Source organism: Schistocerca piceifrons, chromosome 7 (genome assembly GCF_021461385.2).
Source record: "Schistocerca piceifrons isolate TAMUIC-IGC-003096 chromosome 7, iqSchPice1.1, whole genome shotgun sequence".
Taxonomy (NCBI): domain Eukaryota; kingdom Metazoa; phylum Arthropoda; class Insecta; order Orthoptera; family Acrididae; genus Schistocerca; species Schistocerca piceifrons.
In genome coordinates, this window is record NC_060144.1 from 434,382,172 (window position 1) to 434,402,817 (window position 20,646).

The window sequence follows — 20,646 nt, forward strand, 5'->3', positions numbered from 1 at the left end:
CTCTCTCTCTCTCTCTCTCTCTCTCTCTCTCTCTCTCTCTATCTATCTATCTATCTATCTCTATATATCTCTATCTCTCTCTGTATCTGTCTCTGTTGCCTCTTCTCATGTTATATACACTGACATTTATGCTGCATGAAATAATTTATTTAGTAAGGGAAAGATGAAAAGTTCTTGGCTGGCATAGTAGTGACGAAAATGAAATTCTGTTTTTGTTGTGTTGGCCACATTCTTATTGTGTTGCATGTTTAATTGCCCTGCACCCACTCCAATTTATGAGTTGATAGCAGCCTCCAAATTGTCCAACCAATGTATGCAACAATTGAAGCACCATCTTGTTCATGTCGCGGGCTGCATGGTGTTTATGTTATGAGATTGTGTCCTTCAAGGCGCCACTTAGTACTGAAAAGTCACAAAATTGGAGTTTTGCCTCACCTGTTTGAGAATTGACAAGCCAAGCAAAAGCTGAGAGAAATGGCTTCTTCAAAGGATGAAATTCACTCACACTTTATTACTGAAGAAGCTGGGAGTCTGACAGTTTCCAAAATTATTAATGATTGGATGAGAAATGCTTTTCTGAGCTACTAAACCTCATCAAGAAACATTTGATGTAAATAAATAAAGAGATGAAGGAAACTGAGAGAATAAACTTTTAGCTACGTTTGCATTTAAATAAAGAGATGAAGGAAACTGAGAGAATAAACTTTTAGCTACGTTTGCATTTCTAGCTACTGGCAGAACTTATGAAGACCCCAAATTCAGTGCCCTTGTATCTGCAGCTTCTGTCAATGAAGCAAGCACCCCATTTTTTTGGATTGCTATTGGTACACTCATCACATGTAATTCTTAAACTTCCACGAGAACTCTGTCATCAATATTTCACCAGCGTCCACTCTGTCACATTAGCCATATAAGAATACTGTTTTCCCCCATAAGAACTGACAGTAGCTGAACTTCTGTTTGGTGGTTAGCATGAAAATGTAAAACACAGCATGATGGGGTGGGGAAAACATGTTATTGGGTGATTAGGCCCTGGTGAATGTCCAGATAAAATTGGTCTACTGGTCACTCAAAACATACAATTTGTTTGTCTGTCAGTCAATTGATATGAATATGTGTGAGACCCTTTATAGCTATAGTTATGTCAAGTATAGCTGGCTGCTCTCTGGCAACATTTTCTCTCAGCACTGCAACTCTGTGAATCACAAAATTATTTTATTCGAGCTGTAATCTGTAGTGAAATTGTTATTCAAATGAACTGCAGAATGTCTAGTATATTTTGTTCATTATATGAGCAGAAAGAAAACATCTCCATAGAAATCACCATTAGTGACACAATTTCAGAGCTTACTAGTCCATAATGAGATGATTCCAGAAGGAGATGAACACTAAAAATTAATTTTACTGACTGCAAGAATGACATGTCTCAAATATCCCATTAAGGTGCACTGATTTACTTCACAGTACTCAAAATAACACAGTTCAAGAAAATAAAGTTAAGAGCTTTGCTTTGCTTTCCAAAAAGAAAACACTGTCATGTCATATGTCATTGACAGAACACATTCTCAAGCAATAACTGTCTGAAACTATAATGGCAAATAAACCTCAAACAGTGTACATGACAGAAAGATTTTAGGAAACAATGGGTCAATGGGTTTTCTGTTCTATAAATTCTTCCCTAGTGCTGGGACCTGAATGCACTCAAACTTAGCTGTAATATGATACCAAATATGTAACCACGAAAAATTTAAAAATCTTGTATTGAAAACTTTGAAGTGCCTACCACACAGCAGAATAAAGAAATAACTGTAGAAGACTGGGGAGTAGGGAAGTGGGAGGGGGGAGGAAGGGGGGGGGGGGGGAGTATGTGCATGTGTGAAGGATATTTCATAGGATCAATGTTACTGAATTATTTTGTAGCAGAAAGTTTGAAAGATTTAATATGAGCTGGAATTGAAAGTAGTAATAAGGAAAGAGACTAAGATGCTGGTGTTGTCCCATCCATCTAATTGGAAGGAATTTCTACCAATATGGCAACAGATACTGCTGATGAAGCCACGAATTTAGAGACTTTAGAATTATAACTGATTTTGTTTATTTTTAGCCCATAGATAGCTTTCAAGCTACATAAGAGATCATCCAGACTTGCATACATATAATATGTTGTACCTGGTTAAATACATATTTCATTGGCCCATACTTAATTGCTTAATTAAATATGGTATACTCCTGATTATCATAGGTAATGTGGGGCAGAAGATGCGTAAATAATTGAAGAACATGAATAATAAAAATATTTTCAAACATGTATTCTTTGTTTGAAAGTTTATCAAAGTTCTGCACGTAGGTACTGTACGCATGTTTATTTTTTAAAATAGTTTGTGATGTTGGTCGGCTTCTGAGGGGAGTAGACATTTTGTTGCATGGAATTTTGAATTTTTCTTGCAGCAACAGTATCACTGTATTGAAACACTCTCTGGCCCATATAATCTAGGAGAGCATAAAACACATTTAAATGTAGTATGTGATAGACTAGGTCACTGTCTTCAACCCCACTTTCATGTTCTCTGTTCTCTTCATTGTTTTGTTGTGAAGCGGCAGTCACAATTTCAGCGTCACTCATTTACAGGAAGCCAGGTTCATAAGTGTTAGTCTTCAGCTATTCTTTCAAGTTTCCTCATTGATAGTGTCAAAACCATTTAAACCCATAGCCAGATTCATTATTTGTGCAGTTGTTATTCCTTTGTCACTGAAACCTTGAAAATCACTTTCTTTTATATGTGGAAGAATTTTCCTCCATGATCAAACTAGTGAATGTGGCTTGACTTCCTGCCAGGAATCAGAAATCCTATGTAGTGCATCTGGAATTGTCAACTTCTTCCGGAATGCCACCAAGATCATCTTGATCAACCAGTATTCCTCAGTAGAACAGCACAGTAGTACCATTTTACCAATGCACTTCATCTTGGTCCATTTGCTATATTATGACAGTTACATTAGGAGGTAAAACCAAACACATTGAGATTACCGTCAAATCCAAGAATCCTGTAATCATGATGTGAAGGGGTGTTATTGAGTTTTTTGTGGCAATCCTTTATCTTCAAAAAATTGTGTGTGGAACACACTTTTTTAAAATTTTGCTATCCATCCATGCTCCTTTTTGGTTGTATTGATGTACAGGGAGATCCTTAGCTGCAGTATCCTTGAATGCTCAGACTTTTTTTTTTTTTATTTTCCAATCACTAGTACTGTAGTTTCACTTTGTGGTTACCAGAAGAATCATCAGTGCATAAAACAGTAATGCGCTCCTTAGACAGCTTATACCCAGGAGCACAAACTTCATTCTTTAAAGCAACCACTTTTGTCTGCATTATAAATTTGGTCTGGTGTGAAATTCTGTCCTTCCACAAATTTCTAGAACTTTTGCCAGAAGGACTCAACTGCTGCAACATTTGAGCTAAGCTACTCTCCTTGCACAATAAGTTCAAAACTCCTGAGACACTGTTTGAATCTGCTTAGCCATCCAAATGAGGCATTAAATCCTACCTCTAATCTTAGAGCATCGTGAAAAAGTTTAGCTTCACATTAACAAATGCCTGAAAATTATAAGAACAGATGAAAAACACCAAGAAAATAAACAATCTGTTACAGGACAAATAATGTTGAAGATGTGTCAAGTAACTGACACTACAAGTGCAATGGGAGAAGGAAGGAATGGAGAATAATATGCAACATCCCAGTGTAAACAGGATTATTTAAGCTGATGCATTAACCAGATTTCACATGAATGAAAAGGATATCAACAGTACCCTTTTCAAATGCTCCAGCTCAGGATTGGCCCCAGAAGAAAGAGTACATTAGCTTAAATTCTGCATAACAACTGACTGTGAGATAGTTGTGAGTCCGATGGGTGCACATTTATTGACTGTTGACCAAATGTAAAAAGCAATACCAAATTTCTTATCAATTTTCTGATCACTTTAAAAACAGTCTAATTGATTTTCTTCACCATTATGCTACTGTGGATGATGTGTAGGTCCAGTGCTTCATACCAGAACTTTCAGCAAGTGGAAGTCAACAGGCAAAGGCAGTTTTATCTGCTGTGAAACATGCAGGCCTTTTCTGGAGTACAAAAGGATTAACTTGCAACAGATAAAACAGTAACTGGTGAATATGTTTCATCAGATCAATGAAATGTGGTTTTGCAGTGGAAAAACTAAGTGACTTGAAATGGGTGTGTTTCTGAAAACTCTAAAGAAATTTATTCCTGGAATACTTCTGAGTTTAATGAAGAAATTCTAGTAACTATCAATGGGCGTCTTCCAGAATCACATTTCAGGAGTGTAATCTACTCATTGAAAAGTGTTGGAGAAGGTGCATTGGCTTTAAGGGGGCCCACATCAGAAAATAAGTGTTTGTTTGATCTAAATAAAATCTCTTGTTTATGACTTCCAGCCTAAGTACATTCACTTTATCCTTGCACAGTAGCTTCTACTAATAAAGGAAAAGTCACAAAATAATAGTAACTTGAGTAATCCAGCACATGGAGGAATTAATGTTAATAATGATATCCATGACTCTACAGGAAGTGAATTTCATGCCTCTTGCAATGTTGCTTTCAGCACAGAAAGACTCTGAAGAGTCCAATGAATGATACCTCAAAAACACTGAAAGAAGAGGACTATTTCAGACTTTTTTCCATTCTCTCACTACTTACCACCGTACTACTCAGTGTACAGTCAAATATGTATGCATGAAGCAAGCATAGTTTTGCACTACTGGTTGCATGTGATTATGTGCAGTGTGGTACTGTTAATAAGTTACTGAGCTTTTCAATCAGTTGCTCTACTTTTTCTTTTATTTGTTGATGTTTATATGAATTTTTCTTAATTTATAGAAATCTTATGTTAATGTACAGAACCATTCCATGAAGCTTCAGTTTTAGTGAGGTGCTCATTCTCATAATTATCATCTGACAGTTTTTTTTAATTATTAAATCCATTGTCTTGGATAGTTCTCAAAATTTCATAATCACTATTACACATAGCAAGAAACAAAGACCAATTGATCTTACTGATTGAACCACTTTTTGAATCTAGGGCACACAAGTGTTCTCTTTTGTATCAGGCAAGTCCTACATTTTCTTTTTGTGCTTTGTAATTCTGTTAGTATTTTGTATCAGCGTTCAGCATGGACATAAGAAATAACAGGTCAGACTACAGTATACAGCACATTCAAATGAAAAATTGTAAGTAATGATTATTGATCATGCATAAGAAAGTCAGATAAGTGAAAGTTATAGTGAGCATTCAAGACAGATTTGTAAATAGCAGATCACCATAAAAGCCTATTGATTTAATTTGTTTAGAAACTGAAAATGGGATGATAATGGCCAAGAAGGGACAATAGGGGACGTTGAGCAGACAAAAAGCTGCAATGCTGTAGTAATGTGTATGTTTGTTGTTACTTTGTTAGCTTCTAGGTAGAACATTGTACAAAATTGTAGCAATTATTTCAGTCTTGTTTATGTATCTGTCAGTGCCTCAGCTTGTAGCATTTCCATTGTTTGCTCTTCATCCTTTCAGTTCACACTGATGAGAACACACAATAAAAGTTACAGTGCTTTCACAGTTTTACCTAACCAGTGAATAATATGGTTTATAATTTGTTGTATATTTTAGAGCATAACACTACACTTTGTGGTACTGAGTTTTGATCGCTACTCAAGAGATGACATTATTGGAGAAGTGTTCTGTCCTCTGGATTCTGTGGACTTGGTACAAGCAGAGACTCAACAACTGACACTTTGCCGAGATATTCATCCAAGGAGTCTGAAGGTAAGTAAGGGGAGACAAATATGTAACACCACCATAGCTTTGCCACATCAATTTTCAGTTGGTGGAGATTTTTTTAGATCATACAGTAAAATTCAGAGTATCACACGTGCATTTTATACATGTTACAGGATAACATGGATCTGAAGATGGTAAAATCTGTCTTAGAACCTAGATACAGTACATCGTAACAAAGAACTGATAAACAGCTGAATATTCCAAAAATGTACAAACATATGTATTCAGTTTGCAGAATAACCATAGACAATGCTTCATAAATAAAAGCGAAGTGCATCTGGTGCAATTCTCTTTAATTTTATTGCAGTATGTGCAACACAGAAAACCAATAATAGCATATTTCAGACACTATTTATCCGGTATTGCATACTATATGAAGACATTTCGTTGACTCTGTATTTGCATGATTGAAGAATTTTCAGTTGATTTTGCTCTTAATTTATATTTTAATTCTGACAAATGTGGTGTATAGGGTTATACATGATTGTGTTTATTTTCTGTTCATTCACTAATGAAGCTACTGATTGGACAAAGTTTTTCAACAAAGTATCATTCTATATTTCTGAGTGTTTCCATTTAAGTTTTGATGAGCATGTGTTATCAGTAGACAGATGTCTGGGCATAACTTATGTTCAGGAGACAAAAACTAAAGTATTGTAGATGACAAATTTTAAAGACTTCTCAAGTGCAGATTCCTTTTGGTGTTAGTATAAAATGCCCCCTGGTAGAACACACAGTCTCAGATTTATGATGGACTGCCTGATGTCTGTGATAGTGTTGCGAGATAACAAATGAGAAGTCTGCTCAATTTGCAAAAAAACATTTAAAAAACACCATGTCAATCAACAAGTAGATATCAGTGCCTTTAACGTGGTACTAAAATAAATTAGTAATAATCCGAATCACAGAATCATTCAGAAACCACTGGTAAGAGATTCTAGGCATACAACAGTCCAATACAAGACTTTCTCATGGGAAGTTCTCCAAATGGTAACAGTGTAAACCATTATTTAGTAGCCAATGATGTGGAATGTTATAAATTTTCATATTAAAGTAAGACTGAACAAACTAGTGAGAAATAGGAACTGAGTGGGCTGGTGTTGTAGTTCAGACTGAGGACTTGTTTTCAAGGAAAGTACCACATTCTAGTCCTGATCTGGGCACCCTAATTTAGGTCTCGCTAAATTGGGTAGTTCCTACAACAGACTGCACTCTACAAATAGATCACAGTAGACTCTTATATGTCCAACCTTCTCAGAATCTTCCCAACAAGTCCAAGTCTTCCATTTGCCATACCTACCACTAGTTTCATTAACCTTCCGGCAGGCGTGTGCTTTTTTATTGAACAAGTGGTGCATTTTGTTCGCCACTTTCGCTGCTCAATTGTATAGTTATTTTCATGTGCTCTCACACTAGTATTGATATTAAGTAGTTTATTGTTTTAAGGGTAGACATAGTATCACTCAAAATCACATTAATAGTATCGAAATAACAAATTTTATTGTGCAATTAATACAAATAATTTATTATGGGCACAGTGGAAAATACTAAGAAATAATGTTACATATCTAGCCAAGAAATGTCTATACATTGTTGCTCACTTACAGTGGGAAATAATGTTTCCTCGTTTAACATGGCTGTTAATTATACTTTATTTAGGAAAGTTGATATACATCTAAACACATAAATGACATAGTTCTAAAAAATCTATATTTTGCAGTCAGCATTCAAAATTAATATATTCATAGTGAATGCCTACAGAAACCATATTAAAACAGCTTACAGACAGGCCATGTTCACCACTTAAGAATTTAAGAAATGTCAAAACCATTACAAGAAACACACTTTATTGTCGATTTAATATTCTTGACCCTTCCACAAATAACACAGCGACCCCATTTCTTAGCCGAATGCTTCTCAACTTGCTCAGGTGTTGTCTGGTACCTTTGAAGGAACAGTGATATGTCCTTGGGAAGGCTCTGAATTTTGGCTCTTTCTATTAGATGTTCTTTCATGACGTCATAAGCCAAGTTCTTCAGAATCACGCTTCTCGTAATTTTCCGATTTTGTCCATTTGAGTAAAAAAGGATCTGGGCATTGATACGAGCGATGTCCATCAGAGCAAAAATCATTACCAAAGGCCACCTTCTCATTATGTGAGCCACAGAACATGTGCCACACATCTGGCCGACTGCATCGACGCCACCGTTAGTGGCGTTATTATCACAATCTCTGGCTTTCAAAAATCTTCATTGATAGTACCTGAATTATGCATTGTTGACGGCAACAAAACCACCTTCTTTGACTACTGACGCCACCCTTAGTGGCATTGTAATCACAATCTCTGGCTTTCAAAATTCTTCATCGATAGTACCTGAATCATGCATTGTTGATGACAACAAAACCTCCTCCTTTTAGTAAGTACATAACTAACATCAAATCGTTTTTATATCTGAAGAGGGATGAGCCACGTACTCGATTTTTATTAGGCAGGAATTCCAAGGGAATTTCTGGTGTATTCTTTCTGAGTGTCCCAATACACGTAAGCCTTTTACCTAACAGCGACATAGCCAAGGTGCAACTTGTATACCAACTATCCATAATTATATTCCTGTTGGATCCCTCTATATGACTCACAAGTCTGTGAATTATTTCCAACGCTGAATTTGAGACTGCATAATGTCCTTTGGGTAGCTTTCCACAATATACCTCAAGGTTGCTGATAAGAAATGTTTTCACATCACAAAGTACAGATATCTTAATGCCATATCTGGCAGGTTGGTTGGGGATATATTGCACAAATCCACAATGACCATGAAAAGCTTGAAGCTTCTCACCATTGGTTACAAACTCATCCAGAATTGAAAATACTGTGGCCAACTTACCAGATCTTCTCTCCTCTCTTCTTTTATGCTTTTATCATTAAAATGAATACAATGTAGAAAGAATAGAAATCGCTTGTAGCTCATCCCAGCTCAAATAGAAATCGCTTGTAGCTCATCCCAGCTCTTCTAATTATGATTCCTGATCTACCAGTATTCCACTGTTCCATTACATTCGTGTGGTTCGCTTTCTTCATTCCAAAGAGATAAAGTAACCCAAGGAGTGCCAATATTTCACTTCTTGTCATTTCTTTTTTGCCTCTTTATCTCTCTGATAATCAGAAAATTCTGGTTTGAGCTGAATATATTTGTTTGTAGATTTCACAATAGTATTGATCATTTCCATGTTAAGTACCTTAAGGAATCCAGAAATCTCAGTTGTTACATCCCTGGCAATAGCCTGGATCCAGGAAAAATTTTTGCACTGTTTCTCCTTCTTGTTCCCCCATATAGAAGTTTTATTTCTTCCCACAAACCAATCACCAATAGAACCTAGTTGACAATTATTGTCTTCATTTCCGTCTGATGCACACTCTTGTTCACTTTGTATCATGGTCACTATGAGTAATTACCTCCAATTCTTCATCAGTAACATTGTCCAATATTCAGGGTGTTTCAAAAAGAATATATGTATTTCAAATGCATATATTTATTAAACTTTAACACATAAAAATATGAAACTTTACACACATATTTAAGAACCTCTCAAGTTCAGATTACAGATTTCAATATATTCTCCATCAGCGTATGAACAATATCACATCGATACTCAAATTCCTCCCATACTCGGACAAGCATGTCCTTCGTCACTGATGTTATGGCAGTATGGATCTGGTTCTTCAACTAGTTTCATTCAGATATTCATGCACTTGGTCACTCCAGAAGGAGCGTGCCCCGTCATGTTGAAAAATGAAGTTGTCTTCGTGCAGCCTCGGAAACAACCAGTTTTGTACATAGCGAGATACTGCTGACCATTAGCTGTGTTTCCATCAAAGAAGAATGAGCCATAAACTCATAGACTTTTTGCAAATCTTGTACATGTTCAATGGCTGCATGGTAGGTTCTGTAAGGCCTCAAATTTGAACATTGTGTTTGTTTACATGACCACTAACACGGAAAGTTGCTTAATCACTGAACACGATGCATCGTGCAAAAGTGTTGTCATTGTCAATAGCATCAAGAATCTTGTTGCAAAATGCCGCATATTTGTGTTTGTCATCAGGGCACAGAGCTTGTAACAGCTGTTAACTTGTGCGGCTTCATAACCAACAGACGTCTCAAAACATGCCAAATTATTGTTGTAGGCAGTTGTAAGTCCTGACTGGCATCACGAGTTGATTTTGAAGGACTACATTGGAAAGCAGCTTGAATTCGTGCAATATTTTCTTCAGGAACATGAGGGCAGCCAGGACTCATTCCTTTACATACACATCCTGTATCTAGAAATCTATGTATCTGTGTCGATACCATCTGCGAATGTTCCACACATTTGGAAGATCAATTTGGTACCTCAACTTGAAACGTCTTTGCACTGTATATCATGGAATTGCACTTCACAAGTTCAAGAACACAAAATGATTTCTGCTGCGGAGTAGCCATTTTAAACACATGACAACAGACATCTAGCGGCTATTAATATAAACTAGACCATGGATTCATTTCCCCAATAGCTTATCCAGGTGCAGCGATTGATAGTTTGGACAAAATAATACTATGTAATATGTATATTCTTTTCAAAACACCCTGTAGTGTCGACATTTTTTGTAAAATCTGGATCTTCAGTCAAGAGGCATTCGAGTTCCTCATTAGTTAAATGCTTTCTTGCCCTTAAATGAAAATTTATGCTGAACATGGGCTATAGGAATGTTGTTGGTAAAATAACCACTGTGTTTGAAGATGTAAAAAAATACTTACATAACCAGTCGCATGGTGCACTGAGTGCACCAGAACTGACAGTGTTACATTAAATTCTCTGTTTAACAAATTCCTGAGCACCGACAATTAGTGCACTACAGACAACAGTCATCAGAACAATAATGAAGGAGTGCATTGAGTTTCAAGGGTCTCCATTGTTGCCAACACATTGGATACATCGATTATATAAATTTGGCACACACTATGAGCCGGCATGCCTGCTCAAGGGTTAAGTTTGTCTTCTTATTTATTCAAAATATTTTATATTTATCTACTTTTAAATGAAATACAGTTCAAACTGTTCTGAGTTCAGTTATGCAGCAACAGTAGATAACAAGTATAGCACTACACCATTTTGGTACCTGATAAATATTTTATGTATATTGAAAATATAAGAAATTCTACTCTGCAAGTGGCAGCAGGAGTACACACTAATAAAAAGATATTATAGTTTGCAAGCTTTCGGAGCGAGTGGCTTCTACTTCTGGCAGAAAGGGTGAAGGGGAAGGAAGAGGGGTGAAGGAACAGGACAGGCAAGGTTTATGAAAAGGGGCTGGGTTCGGAAAAGTTGCTCAGAACCCTAGGTCAGGGGAGACTTACTGGGCAGGATGAGAAGGAAAGACTGATTGCTTGGGACTGCACTGGATGAGATTTGAGAACCTGAGAGAGGTGGAATATAGGGTAATATGCAAGACAGAATTACTTCTAAAACATTATGCGTGAGTTAACAAGAGCACAAAGCTATGTGCATTCTATGTGATAGAGGTGGGAGGGGGATGATGAAAAATAGACAGATTATTTTCTGACCTCCAAGAGGCAAAATATCAGTACTGCTAATAGCCACCTATAAAAATAAGAGGCACTATCCTGGCTTTTAGAACTTATAGTTCCTTCCTTGAGGTGGAGAGTTGGGATAGGTGGGGAAAATTAAAATGGAAAGGAAGACTGCTCAGAACCTAAGATGAGAAGGCCGCATCTGTTTTGAAGACAAGGGGGATCTTTCACTACCATCATCCTCTAAACAGTTGGGACTATCTCATGCTGTGGCCTGAGTGACCTGCCATTCCTTTTAACCTTCTCCAGCTGGGTCAACTGAAGAACGGGATACAACTCATCGGCTTTGACCAATGATGTCATAGGTAACTCATAGATATTAATGTCTCTACTTTCGAGCCGTTGTTGTTGTTGTTGTTGTTGTGGTCTTCAGTCCTGAGACTGGTTTGATGCAGCTCTCCATGCACAGTAAAGCTGATAAATCGGTTGTCTACTATGGATAAGCGCCACCATTGAAACTTGAAATAAATGAATGTGTTTTTAGAAGACAGTGCTAGGCATTGCGTAAGATGTTTTTCATTTGCATTGATTTAAATAATTCGTTGTTTCCTATTCATTTGGTACTTAATTTCATTCTTAGTGAGTTTGAGATAATTTGGAAGAATAGCTTTTCATTTAGAAGAATTTTTAGTTTTTCATTTTCGTTTGTAGGTATGGATTTATCTATTCCCATGAATATGAAAGACTTAAGGAGGCTTTGGACTTTGACATGATGGCAACCATTCAATTTTTGCAAATATCTTGCCTCCTTGCTGATTACGTTTGATGTCATGAGTGCAGTGAACATATGCACCTGATAAATGGGTCTGCTCATTTTACTCACGATTTATTCATATGGAGGTGTAGCAAGGATCGACTACTGGGTTCAATTAGACTAGGAACATGGTCTGAGAAATCAAAGCTGGCCTGGAGGGATATAAAAAAAGAACATAATGTTGGTGTTTGAGCTATCTTGTGTAGTTGTGTGTGCATGGATGTCGAGTGAGTGAGTGCACCGGTTTGGACTGGTATTCATTTTGGAGGGAAGTTTGTGGGGAGTATATAAAGTATAGGGGGCCTTTGGGGGGGGGGGGGGGGCTGGTATTATAGTCAAAATCGATGAATCTCATTTTGGCAAGACCAAGAACAACAGGGGGAACCTGCAGTGGGATTATGGGTTTTGGGGGGGGGGGGGGGGGGGGGGGAGGGGGAGGGCTGTATTTCAGGTCCAGAATGTGATGATGCAGTTTTTAAAGTAGTTCCTAATCGAACAAAGAAAGTGTTGGTGAAATTAATGGATGATCATTTTGCAGAGGGTTCTGTAGCCATTTCCACTAGTTTTTCTTTGTACAGGGATTTGGGGAATAGGGGTTTTCAGCATCTTGTCGTTAATCATAATATTGAATTCAGATCTTCATCAACTGGGACTTGTACCAATAGTGTAGAATGTTGCAGGGAGGGAGAAACAATGCATTTCAACACTACAGTTGAATATTCATGGAGGCATTGTGTACCCAACGAGGATGACACGGCGGTTGGATGGTCCCGATGGGCCACTTGTGGCCTGAAGATGGAGTGCTTTTTTTAAAATGTGTTGGGCAAATGTATCATCCAAAATTTGTTACTTAATTTCAGGTTGGGATGGCAGGTGGGGAGGGTAACTGATAGTCAAGGAAAAGGGTGGGTTTGGTCAGGATGGTTAAAATATTAATTTTGATTTTTTTGGACTGATCCATCATTCTTCATTTTCTTATGTTAGGTAATTTTCTTGTGTGGATTTTTTTTATTATTTTACTTCATTTCATTGCTGTGAACTTCTGGGTTTATATATTTGTATGTATGTGTGTAGGTTTGTTTTTTTGTGATATTGTGTTTCTTGTGTACGTATGTGATTTTCCTTGACATCTTTCAAGGCGAGCTTTGGTTTTTTCCGGAGGAGTTTGGGTATGGTAATTTTAGTTTTCTATTTTCATGTTGTACCAAATTTGTCTATTTTGATGTATGTCTTTGTCATATTTCATTGTTCTGCATTAAGTATGGGTTCATCAGCTGCAGTGCAGTATACAAATTTTACAGTTGTTGCTCTTTTTCACTTTTGTAGTATTAGTATCACTACAATTTTTTCTGATCTATACTAGCACTACTGAAGGCAAGAAGACTGACATATGTAAACTTTGTATCCTGTACTTCTGTTGACATATACAGATCAATTGAAGTACTGGACATTGGTGCTGGCTAGACGAAAAAAGCAACATATGTAACACTGATACCATTTACCTTATAGGTCAACTGAAGAACAGGATACAAATGTTACGTATGTTGCTGTTTTTTGCCTTCAATAACATTAGTACCCTATTCTCCAGTTGACTTATATAGGTCAACTATAGTACAGGATACACATGCTATAAATGTCGTTATTTCCCATTCGCTAGTACTAGTATCCTATTCTTTAGTTGACCTATACAACTCAACTGTAGAATGGGATACCAATTTAACTGTTGTTGGTTTTTTGTCACTGCTAGCAAGGCTATGATAATTTTCAGCTAATACTATTAGTATCAAAGGCAAAATATATTGTATAATATACTTCAGTTGGTATGGGGCACAAATTTTACGGGCGTCATTTTTCTCCGCTTTCATGTAGTTGAACTGAGGAACCTATATAGGTCAACTGAAGTATGGGATACAAATATTATGTATGTAGGTCTTTTCGCCTTCACTAGTAATACTATTTACATAAGAACAAATGCTAGTAGCAGCAGAGGCAAAAGAAACAACACCTGTAAAGTTTGTATCCCGTACTTTAGTTGACCTACATAGGTGAAAACACAGAAGTTGACGTACGTTAAATTTGTATCCTGTACTGCAGTTAAGTTATGCAGATTGACTGAAGTTTGAGATACAACTCATATATGTCTCAACTGAGGATTCCATGCTACCGTTACTTCTGTCCCTTTTTCTTTATTTTTTACCGAAGTGCTAGGACTCTAACAAGTTATACCCTTAACACTATGTTCAAAATATTACTGGATGTGATATATGTTTACCACCTGTTTTCTCTCTTACGCTCCTTTGTTTATGAACACTCATCTTCGCTGTTAAATCTGCGTAATAAATCATATCTGGCAAATTCTGACATCATTAGTCAAAGCTGACGGGTTGCATCTCGTTCTTTAGTAGTCCCCTCCAACCTATCTGTCTCTCCTCCTAATGAAAGACCTATTACTGCTAAAAGCTAGGTTAGTGTGGCATATTTTCATATAGTGTGTGTCTATCTACACACATTCACAGAGGCACAACTCACACACAAATGGCCACTTTTTAGCTGTGTTGCCTGAGATGATATGTAATTTCATAACACAACAGCCAGTTAAAGTGCACAAAAGCTTGACACAAACATATTAAAGTTCACTCCATCAAACTGCTTTTCAATTTTATCTTTAAAATGTTGGTCTTATCGTTAGTCATCATTGCTGGAGATCTTTCCATGTTCAAACTGCCTATGGCAATTTGAAATATTCAGAACAGGAACTCACATCTATCTCTTTGTTAGATTGTCATACTGCAGTAGAGCACAGAGATCTGAATACAGCTTTAAAGGTCTCCTATGGAAGATTCACACCAGTGTTTAGTTTCCTTTTGAAATGCTTTGTTCATTATTGTTACTAACTTTAGTAAATTATGTTATTCATAGTGCCCTCAAACAAAACATACAAGTTGTCAATCTATAAACATATTTTTTCAAGTAGAGGGGCAAAAAAAAAGTCTAAATGTGATAGAAATATCACATAAGCCAATCTTCTTGTTCTTCTGCGACTGAAAAATAAAAAAAGACTGACCAGAAGCTACTTCCAGGAGTCAAAATTCCAATAATTACTAACAGATACATTGAAAAAGATGCATAAACCCATCATTACTGAAATTCAGAACTAAAAACATATTTTAGCTGTTAGTAAAGACTACCATACAGGGAAAACAGAAATTTAGAAATGCATATACATAGGTAATTACAAGGGTGGTTTGAAAAGGTCTCGGAATGGAATAGAAAAAAAGTACTTTCATCACTGAAACTTTTTCAATGCAGTCTTTTTGTAGATTAATGCACCTGGCCCAATGATGTTCCGGTGCCTTGATCCCATCTCAAAAATAAGTTTCCTCCAGGCCTGCAAAATAGTTGTCAAATGCCGCTATCAATTCTTCATTTGAAGTGAATCTTTATCCACCACGAAAAATTTTCAGTTTTGGGAAGAGATGGAAGTCTGACAGAGCCATATCAGGTGAATAAGGCATGTGTGGCAACAATTCAAACCTTAGTTCATGTAATTTTGCCATGGCAACTGCACATTTTTGATCCAGCATCAAGAGTTGCGGCACTCATCTTGCAGATAATTTTTTCATTTCTAGTTCTTCAGTTAAAATGTGATATACCCTTTCAGATGACATCTGGCAAGTGTGATCAATTTCACATACTTTCCATTGGTGATCCTCCATGATGGCCATTTTGTGCACTTTTGCAATAATTTCTGGAGTAGGGATACATCTTGGCCAACCTCTGTGTGGATCATCATCTAAGCTCTCCTAACCACATTTAAATTCATTTGTCCACTTGGCAACAGTTGAATATGAAGGAGAAGAGTCCCCCAGTGTATTCTGGAAATTTGCATGAATGTCCTTTGCTTTCATACCTCTCTGTATGAAGTACTTAATCATTGCTCGAAACTCAATTTTTTCCATCTTCACAAATCACTACGCAGGAACAACAACAGCACCACGTCAACACCACAGCTCTCTTCTACAAGGACTGATGTGGCATGTGTTTACATGCAAAAGTCCAATGAATATCACATGGACAACTCGTTGTGCTAGCGCTGACCTCTAGTGGTGATTCTGAGAACTTTTCAAATCACCCTCGTACATTCATGAACTGTTGACTACAATTAACAGAAGTAGTTAATAACAACATAAGGGAAAAGATAGATTGCTAATCACCATAAAGATGGCATGGTGAGTTGCAGACAGGCACAACAAAAATACTATTACATATTGAGCTTACGGCCAAAGAATCCTTCAGAAATGGAAACGCACACACACACATCCATTCACAGAAGAAGCACATCTTATGCACACATGACCACCATTTCTGGCAGCTTGTACTGGAAAGTAGCTGTCATGTGGAACAAAAGCAGGAGTCTGGAGGTAGTGAGGAAGGGTAAGGGATAGCATGATATGGGTGGGAGGAAAGAAGAGTGCTGTTTGGTGGAACGTGCAGCAACTAGAAGGAGGCATGACAAGACTGCCACCAGGTGCAGCATCAGGGGGCTGTGGGACATGGAAATGGGGGGAGGGAGGGGGGGATGGGGAACAGAAGAGGAGCAGAGAAAGGGAAAGATGGATGGGTACATTGGCAGAGGGCACCACACAAAGAGGGTGAGGGGATATAAATAAGGAGGAAGTGATATGAAAGAGGCGGCAGGAACTGTCGAGTGGAGAGTGTGGGGACAGTAGGTTAGCTTAGGTATAGTAGGTTACCTCCACTGAACATTTTCCAGCCTCTCTGACCTATCACCTCCTCTCTATTTATGTCCCTCACCCTCTTTGTGTGTCGCCCTCTGCCAATTCTCCACTCCTTTTCTGCTCCCCATCCTCCCCCTGTCCCTGTCCCATAGCTTCCCAACACTGCACCTGGTAGCAGTCTTGTCATGGCTCCTTCTAGTTCCTGCACACTCCACCAGACAGCACTCTCCCCTCCCCCACAGACTGCTATCCCTTCCCCTACCACCCCTCCTTCAGATTGCTGCTTCCATTCAATGTGACAGTTGCCTACTGGTCCAAGCTGCTGGAGATGGCAGTCATGTGGGTGGGAGATGTGCTCATTTGTGTGAATGAATGAATGTGTGTGTGTGTGCGTTTCCTTTTCTGAAGATGGCTTTAGCCAAAAACTATATGTGTAACAGTCTTTTCCTTGTGTCTGTCTGCAACTTAATGTGTCAGTTTTATGATGAGTAGTAACCTATCTTTTTCCTTATATTGTTGCTATTCCAACCATAAGTAATTAATAGTTGTATGTCCACCTGACTACCCATTGCATTTTATATTACTCTAAATTATCTTACATAGAAATGCAATAGGCTTTTCACTATTAACTTCACAATGTGTATTTCAGATACGTGCTCAAGGTCGAGGTGAAATACTTGTCTCCCTGTGTTGGCAGCCAGCAGCTAACAGGCTAACTGTTGTAGTACTCAAGGCACGAAACTTGCCAAAGATGGATGTTACTGGACTAGCAGGTAATATAGTTGGACATCCAGAGATATCTTTTCTGATAACCACACACAAGTATGTGCATGCACATCCAAAGTTTTGTACCAGTTTTAAACGAAAAGTATTAGTATTATAATTACTATCATAATGATCATCATCACTGGTCCACTGGATCATAAACATACTGCATATATCATTAATCATAAACCTGAGGCTGTACATTATTTGTTTATGTATGCACATTCTATTTCATGGGTTCATAGGTTTCAAAAAATTGGTGTGTACTATTATGTAGCATGCCATAATTCCACATTTAATTCATAAATTGCAAAGTGGAACATTTGTTACTGTTATACATCACCAGAATATACTATTATTGAATAAATGGAGCAGTACTGTATATATATCTTTACTTTTTTACATCTATGATAGACTGTATAGTATTAAGAAATTCATTGTAGAATTTTATCCCCACATGATAGGTTCCATTTTGCAAGCACTTGTGTTTGTAGGCGTAACATGAAGATTGTCTTGTTGTCTGCTGCAATTATTCTGAATATGTGAATGAGTTTTCTAATTTTCCTTATTAATCTTGTGTTTCTTGGTGAACTGTAATGTTTCCAAGTTGCAGATACAGGGCAATGGAGGCATGTTTAACTTTTTTCTTAAAAATACCACATAAATCTCTAATGTTCGTACCAGCTATGATTTTGATTGCCCTCTTTTGTACTTTGAAAGTACTCGGTAATGCAGAATAGCTGTAAATTAAGTTTCACTGTAACCATTCAGACTTTTCAAGATATTTCAGACTGACAGACACAAGAGTAACTTGTTTCCTTCATCATTACTTTTTACTTATATGAAGGTGTAAATCATTGCATGGATCTATAACGACTTTCTTCTTTCTTGTTGCATTCTGTATAGTGTGTTACTTGCGCACTTTAAGGGTACTGAATTTAATACACCAATCAGTAGAACATATGTCTCATCAATCCTATTTTCTCTCACACAAAAGCTCAGTAAGTATCTGTTAAAATGTTTGACATACTAATTAACATGGAAAGAGATTGATATTATACATGATAAATGAGACAATATTTTAAAAAAGCACAAGTCAAGTCAAAATGTGTTTTTTATCATTCACGTGTCTTAGATATTTTACAAATCTGATTTCTGAATCATTCTAATATTGATTAACTATACAATTATTAGTACTTGTGATTTACATTGTAACAATTTTTCTGAAAAATCAGTTTCTGGGTACCTCTTTAATCCTGTTTCAATGCATATTATATCACTGAAAGAACCGCCTGTTTCATCGTTGCTGTTGGTATATTTTTCCCATTCCGTTATGCGTATGTTGCTCATGCAAAGCCCCAACTATACAGTGACTGGTCACCATTACTCTTTCCAATAATTATAAATAAAATGTAGCTTCTATAACAGCAGCAGTCACATATAACAATGGAAAGTAATTTTACTCTTTGAGGAAATACAGATCCTCAGCTTCCACGCATACTTGATACAACTGTTACTCATTTATTCTACGAACTGACTAAAGTCAAGCACTCACTGTAGAGTGGACACCTTGATCTCATGAACAAGAACTCGAATATAGTAGCTTAGATAATAGATTAAACTGTCCTTAAGAGTAAATGGACACATAATGCACTCAAAGCTACATAATGTACCACTGTAGACCAGCTGGGGAGAGTGGCTGCCTTTGGTGGACAAAGTGGGATCAACTTATGAAGATGAAGGGAAAGGAGGTAAAGACTAAGAGAGGAAACACCAGCAGAGTAAAATGATACAAATGCAGCACCAGAAAGAGATGGAGCTGGTGCAGTTAGGGCTAGTTGTATTTTGTGCAAGAGAAAAACAGAGAAAGGGGTTGGGGGATGGGAGGGGGTGAGGGTGATAGGATAGAAGAGCAATGTACCATGAGATCTCTGAGAAAACTGGATGAGGATTTGTAGACATAGAAACTAAAAGTGTGAGAAGGTGGCAAGGGACAGAATTAAGTAGTGAAACACACAAAACTGTTTCCGTAAGAGATGCTTAAACCAATGGATCAGGTTTGACAGGCATAAATCTAAAATATTTTCTGAATCTGTTTGTTTCAAAACTTCCAAGTAATTCTTTCTTTGTGATAAATGGGAAGACGTGAAGTAGATAAGGGAGGAATACATGTACAGTCACAGAAAAGAGGGAAAAATCCCTCAAAAGACAGGATCAGAAGAAATACAAAACATAGGAAATGACTAAATATGAATGATTCTGGAATTATTCCCATATTGCAGAATAAAGATAGGAATTGTGATCTACCTTTCAGACAGAATACTGAAGAAAATTTCCTTCATTAATGCCATGAAATGAGATTCACAATACCAAAAGTCATCCCAGTCTCACATTATGTCAATGAGTCAACCCTTATAATGTATCTTGGTGTAGGTACATTGCCTTATGCAAACAAAGTAACCATCTGGTAAACTGTTTTAGTTTTACAATTCGGCCTAACCTCACACAAATTTAATCATTAGCAATTTTGACTTAGTATAAAGTGATCAGATGATTTGGACATTTTACATTGTAACTCATCGACTGAGGCCCGGAGGGGCACTCACAGTGTAGTGTGCATCTCTTCAGTATCATTACATTTCAACTTATTATTAGTTTCAAATGAACCAGTAATGATACCACATGTGAGGCTTGAGTTTAAATGTTTCTAAAATGTTCCTATCTATTCCTGTCCATCGTTCTTCCTCGTGAGAACCAGTTGCATCATAAAATCTGATTTATATGTGGAGTACTCCAACGAGAAGTATGGGTATGGAGACTATAAGAGTGTTTTGTGTGTAATTTTATTCACAACTCTTAACTCAGACCTCTCCTAATGATTGCTCCATTTGTTGCAGTACCATATC

At 37.2% G+C, this 20,646-nt stretch overlaps 1 protein-coding gene across 1 annotated transcript in view; it reads left to right on the forward strand.

Moving 5' to 3' along the window:
* Positions 1 to 20,646, forward strand: part of LOC124805762 (synaptotagmin-11) — a 717,920-nt gene that overhangs the window by 669,963 nt on the left and 27,311 nt on the right. The window contains exons 7-8 of the mRNA XM_047266330.1: positions 5,682 to 5,837; positions 17,625 to 17,748. Coding sequence (XP_047122286.1) covers positions 5,682 to 5,837; positions 17,625 to 17,748 — 280 coding nt within the window. The remainder of the gene's footprint in view (positions 1 to 5,681; positions 5,838 to 17,624; positions 17,749 to 20,646) is intronic.